General features: G+C 45.2%; 1 protein-coding gene across 1 annotated transcript; it reads left to right on the top strand.

The window, feature by feature from the left end:
* The first annotated feature begins 382 nt into the window (after positions 1-382).
* Positions 383-3337, top strand: LOC101121611 (nonsense-mediated mRNA decay factor SMG5-like). The gene has a single exon (XM_042254063.1). The coding sequence runs from the start codon at positions 383-385 to the stop codon at positions 3335-3337; it is 2955 nt and encodes a 984-aa protein (XP_042109997.1).
* Positions 3338-6634: the final 3297 nt, after the last annotated feature.

The following is a 6634-nucleotide window of genomic DNA, read 5'->3' as shown; positions in this document are numbered from 1 at the left end:
TCTGGGGAGGAGAGGCATCTAACTGAAGTTTAGACACAGTAGTATTTAAACTGAGATCTGAAGATGTGGCCTCCTTCATACAAAGGACCTTATACATCCCCATTGTGACTGTTATTGTTATTATCCTCGGTCTCTGTGTTGTTCAGTCGCTCAGTCATGTCTGACTCTTTGCGACCCTGTGGACTGCAGCACTCCAGGATTACCTCTACTTTACCGTCTCCCGGAGCTTCCTCAAACTTGTATTCAGTGAGCTGATGATGCCATCCAACCATCTTGTCCTCTGTCATCCCCTTCTCCTCCTGACTCTGAGTGAGTACTAATATATAGTTTTTGTCTTTTTCTCAGAAGACACAAATCAGTGTCGTGGGAAGAGTCCAGCCCTATGGAGAGCAGCCAGGTAGAAGCCCTGAAGGCCAGACTCCTCTACCAGGATGTTTGCAGGGCAGCTCGGCGTCTCGACCATTTCCTTCTAAAAGGAAATGCCCACGAAGAGCTTTTCAAGCCTCATGTCCTGGCCCTCAGGGATATGGTCCAGCAAGTCTGCATTAAACTCATGTTCCTGCACCCAGTGGATTATGGGAGGAAAGCAGAAGAGCTGCTCTGGAGGAAAACGTACTCCGACGTGGCTCTGCTGCTGCTACTGAAGCCCGACAGAAAAAACACGGACTCCTCCGAGGAACAGTGGGAAGGCCCCCTGCGGGCGCATCTGAAAGGTGGCCTCAGGTTCTATGAACACCTTTTCCTGTTCCTGCAGGAGCACTACCAGCTGGGCTTGTGGAGCTACATCGACTGGCCTCACAGTGCCATCCGCTTCATCGGCTGCAAAAGAGCAGGGCCTGCGTCAGAGGAAGAGGTGGACTGGGCGCGGATGGCCTGCCACCGCTGCCTGCTGTACCTGGGAGACTTGTTCCGCTTTCAGAATGAGTTCCTGGCCCTGCACACCACGGACCTGGCAGAGAGGTGTTATTACGGAGCCCTGTCAGTGGCACCACACATGGGCATGCCCTTCAACCAGCTGGGAGCTCTCACGGGGAGCAAGTACTATGGTGTGGAAGCCACATACTTCTACCAGCGCTGCCTCCACTCCGAAGTGCCTTTTAAAGGGGCGTCGTGGAACCTCAAACGACTCTACCATCTTGCGGGAAAAAGATACAGCCGGCTGAAGAGGTACCAGGGGAAGCAGCTCTCTCCCAGCCAGAGGCGGTGTTGGGATAACAAAAGGTTACTGGTTAGCTTCCTCTACCTTCAGAGTCTCTTGCAGCCTAAGAGGAAATTCAGAGCCACCAGGCTCATGGCCTTGTGTCAGCTGGTTCTGGAAGACTTCCGTCTCTGTCTTTCCTATCGGCCCTGCCCATCCGACCAGAGCCAGGCCTCCAGAGAGAGAAAGCCGGCAAGAGGCTACCAGTTCCTCCCCGACCTCCTCATCTTCCACATGGTGGTCCTCTGCCTCATGAGCGTGCACAGCCTGAGGACAGCGGGCTCCAAGCAGCACAGGACAGCGGTCACCTTCACCTTGACCCTTTTCTCCCATTTAATTCAACACGTGACGACTCGCCTCCAGGCTGAGCTCCAGAAAGGGAACATCTTCCCAGAGATGGACGTCCCCAGGGACAAGGAAGACCAACAGAAGATGGAGGCTGGGGAGGGGCAACAAGATGCTCTAGCCCCCTCCCCTGGGCCCCGCCACAGCAAATCTCAGAAAACCCACAGGTCATCTCACGTTTCCAGTAAGGGTGACAACCCAGAAGCCAGTTTTCATTGTTGCTGTGACTGGGATGAGACAGACGAAGATGAAAACACATCCTTATGCTCACAGGTCAGCTCAGAACTCAGCAGTGAAACCACTTATTCAGACACAACTGATGATGAGGAAGGTGGCTCCCTGAATCCACAAGCAATGCATGAGGGTGGAGCCAAATCCAAAGATAGAATTTCCCCTCCCAGGGATAAGCTGAAGACGTGTCAACCTCCCAGTCATCTCTTAGGTCTCTTAAAAACAACCAGTTCCGCTAGCCTGTCAGCCCCATCGAGCCACAAGCTTCCAGGCAAACATGGCTTTCACTTGGCTCCTGTCTTCAGCCACAGTTTCCTGACGCCTCCTAGTCCTGCCTCCAGCAAAGCATCTGTCACAGAGGATGGCGTGAACAGCTGTCTTGAGACAGAGCCTCCTGCTGGCTGCAACTTGGGGCAGAACACCCCCATCAGCCAACCCTGCAGCAATCTCCAGACCATTCAGAAGAAACTGCAGGTCCTCTCTGCAGAGGGGCTGCTGCCCACAGTCAAGGTGATACTGGGCTGGCTCCGTGCCAACTGCAGTCTCCTCACCGCACGTTGGTGGAGCCTGTTTAGCCTGTGGGACCACCTGTCCATGCTGCTGAACCTGCTGCCCTCTGTGCAAGACCTTCAGGAGCCAGGCCTGGGCCTGTCCCACCATCTCCATGAGCTACTGCAGAGCTGCAAGGGCCCACACCTTCCCCAGTTCCTGCAGCTCCCAGAGGACATTGTCCTGGGCCAGCACTGGCTGCAGCAGGCTTCCCAGGAGAGAGCAGGCTTGGAGCAGGACTCACCTCCACTCAGCTCCCAAGATGAAGCTGCTGTGCGCGTCTGTTTCCTCAGAAGCTTTGGCCACTTTGCCACGACACTCCCTGGACAGTTCCTGAAGTATGACTCTCATTCAGGGGTCTTTGTGAGCACTGGGTTTGAAGGACCAGACAACCCATCTCAGCAGTTGCTAGAGAAAACTTCCAGGATCAGATTTTTCAAAGACATAGTACAACTGTGGCTTCAACGTGAAGTGGTACTGCTGGAGAAGACTCTCAGGCACATCCAGATTCAGTCAGCTTTGACCCCTTACCTGTTTCCTGACCCCCGGGCCCTCTGTGAGCACCTGCCAGTCATCCGGCAGCTTGCCACCAGTGGTCAGTTTCTCCTCATCGTACCCAACATTGTGGTGGACATATTGTATATCCTGAGAAGGGAGGACAAGCGGGCTTCAGCAGCCATCACCTTCCTAGAGGGGGAGCTGAAGAGAGGGAACCAGTACCTTCTCTGCCAGTCCTGTGTGTCTGTGACATTGATGAGACCCAGAATGACCAGGCCAGACTCTGATGCCTGGGACCTCTATAACATGCTTGACTTCTGCAGAGGTCTGCTGGACTCATCCTGGCTGGGGGCCCCCGACCACAGGACTATGATGACCATCCTCACGGGCATCTGTTTAGACAACCCTAGGAATCTCTCATACCCCCTGCAGCTGGTGCTGGGGACAGCAACTGAAGCTGGTGTGGAAGTCAAGAATGTCCTGCGCTTCTACAGGAAGTGGAAGATGGTCAGCTGACGTGGTCGTATCTCCCTACTTCCTCCCTTAGCACTTACACATCAAGCTCAGTCTGTTCACCTCTCTTGTTCGCACCTAATGTTAAAGGTAGCCATTGTGTAAACTCATATCTGTACCTACCTACCTATGGGTAGAGTCTCAGTGGACGATCTCCCAGAGGCCTTCATGTTTCCTTCTTTGTTGTCTTGACTTGATATCACATTCTCTGTCTGGAAAATATCTCTAGGTTAAACTAACTCAGTATTTGGTGTTTTTATGGTAAAGCAGAAACTTAAGGAGGCATTTCTGAGTCCCTGCTCAGCTGGTGGAACTGTAATTTGTTTTGCTCTGTTTTTTTTTTTTTTTTGCTTTGTTTTGTGACATGAAACTTTTTAATGCGATTTTATTGTGATGGATCATGCCTATGAAAGCTCAATAAATGGAAAGTTAAAATTCTGATTGGAGTGAAGGTTTTTATTGCAATTCCTGGTTACTTCTTCACTGTCTTTTATGCTCCATTCAGGTTTTTCCCTTCTGGCTAGGACTAGGTCAGTAGCCCAGAACACTATGGTAGGATTTCATTTGCTCCCTCTAATATGACAGCAATAGCCCCAAGGATCAGCTGATCTGGTTCCACTTCTGATTATCTGGGAGTAGGTACTATTTAGTGGTACAGTATTGGTAAAGTCTCTAATTTGGCTACCATGACATTGTCTCTTGCTTTATTCCTGGCTCTCAGATTCTTTGGGGACCTCTTGTCAACATCCTACTGATGTATACTCTGGAGAGTAGCTCTTTTCCTCCATTAGCAGAGTTTGAATGTGGACCCTGTGACTACTGGCCACAAGTGGATATCTACTGACTCACTCAGATTGACATGCATTACAAGTATTAACATTAATCTCCTCCCCTCCCCCCATCCCCAGAGTTTTTCCCTGATTAACCATCATATTTCAAGGCCAAACTGGATCTTCTTTTAGGATTCTAAGTTCTTGAGGAATCTGAATCATTCTCTGTCTGGATATATTCCTCCCTAAGTCAACCTCAGGTCTAATTTCTCCCCTCAGAAGCAGAGAAATTACCTTCTGAGCTTTTTCCTGACTCATGGGTTCTGATTTCTCAGTTGTCCTAAGCTAAGCCTTCATATTTCAGTTAAACTTCTGTCACTTCCCCCTTTCCATTCTTTTTAAAGTATTTTATTGTTTTTATTAGAAAAATTGCAATACACAGAAGAAAATCTTAAAAAAGAGAAAAACCCAAAGGTTGATATACCCTAATATTAGCATTTTGTTTTCAGTTTTTTTATAACTTGTCATTCTTCCTCTGCATACATGTTTTTCTTAGTTATAATTATATTCTATAAACACATTTTTATTTTTTAAAAATGTTAGTGGTAGATATCTTTATTGCTTTATTATTATTAAAATTTTAATTTTGTATTGAGATATAGCTGATTAACAAGCAATGTAGTAATAGTTTCAGGTGAACAGCAAAGGGACTTATCCATTCTTCCCCAAACTCCCCTTCCCATCCAGGCTGCCACATAACTTTGAGCAGAGTTCCATGAGCTGTACAGTAGATCCTTGGTGGTTATCTGTTTTAAACATAGTAGTGTGTACATACAAATCTTTTTAATTTCCGTTTCTTCAAATTACAGGCACTTCTTATATTATTGCATTATCTTCATTGCCCCTTTAATAACACCTTCCTGTTATTGTCTGCTTGAGCGTTAACCTTTTTTTCTAATATTTTAGCATTAAATTATTAATAATCATGCCTGAGTGCACGTGCACACACACAGAGGTCTCTGTATCTGCTAGGATTAGTTCCTTAGGATAGGTGAACAGAAATTGATTTACTGAGTTAAAAACTATAAGTATATATATATGTACATAAGTTTATGTTATATTTATGTGTTTATATATATGTATATGTAAGTGTCTGTCATGTCTGACTTATGGGATTCTACAGGCAAGAATACTAGAGTGGGTTGCCATGTTCTCCTCCAGAGGATCTTTCCAACCAAGGGATTGAACCCAAGTCTCTTATGTCTCCTGCACTGGCATGTGATTTCTTTACTACTAGTGCCACCTGGGAAGCCATATATGTATATGTACATATGCATGTAAATATAACTTTTTATGAAATATTGACAAATGGCTTTCCACAGAGGAATTTATTTCCAGGAGAGGAATAAACATTTAACATGGTTTCATAGCCACATTTTCCACCAATACATTATTATAATTTTCATAATAATCATTTTTTAAAGATGATTTTTAAAAGTGACCGTGTTATGCATATTCCATAATTTGCATAACCATTGTCCTGTTTTCGTTTGTTTCTTCATTTTTTCATTATAAATAATGTAAATAAATTTTTGTATGTGCTTTTGATTATTAGAGCAAATTCCTAGAAGTAGAATTGCTGAGGCAAAGGGTCAGAATGCATCAGGGCCCTTAATGATTCTAAAAATGATACTAAATGACGACAATCTCAGAGACCTCCAGGACAGTGTTAAATGCCCCAACATTTGAATCATAGGAGTCCCAGAAGAAGAAGACAAAAAGAAAGACCATGAGAAAATACTTGAGGAGATAATAGTTGAAAACTTCCCTAAAATGGGGAAGGAAATAATCACCCAAGTCCAAGAAACCCAGAGAGTCCCAAACAGGATAAACCCAAGGTGAAACACCCCAAGACACATATTAATCAAATTAACAAAGATCAAACACAAAGAACAAATATTAAAAGCAGCAAGGGAAAAACAACAAATAACACACAAGGGGATTCCCATAAGGATAACAGCTGATCTTTCAATAGAAACTCTTCAGGCCAGGAGGGAATGGCAAGACATACTTAAAGTGATGAAAGAAAATAATCTACAGCCCAGATTACTGTACCCAGCAAGGATCTCATTCAAATATGAAGTCAAAAGTTTTACAGACAAGCAAAAGCTGAGAATTCAGCACCACCAAACCAGCTCTCCAACAAATGCTAAAGGATATTCTCTAGACAGGAAACACAAAAAGGGTGTATAAACTCAAACCCAAAACAATAAAGTAAATGGCAACAGGATCATACTTATCAATAATTGCCTTAAACATAAATGGGTTGAATGCCCCAACCAAAAGACAAAGACTGGCTGAATGGATACAAAAATAAGATCCCTATATATGTTGTCTACAAGAGACCCACTTCAAAACAGGGGACATATACAGACTGAAAGTGAAGGGCTGGAAAAAGATATTCCATGAAAATAGAGACCGAAAGAAAGCAGGAGTAGCAATACTCATATCAGATAAAATAGACTTTAAA

Source organism: Ovis aries, chromosome 9, assembly GCF_016772045.2.
Source record: "Ovis aries strain OAR_USU_Benz2616 breed Rambouillet chromosome 9, ARS-UI_Ramb_v3.0, whole genome shotgun sequence".
In the NCBI taxonomy this organism is placed as follows: Eukaryota; Metazoa; Chordata; class Mammalia; order Artiodactyla; family Bovidae; genus Ovis; species Ovis aries.
This window is presented reverse-complemented; position numbering and strand designations above follow the sequence as displayed.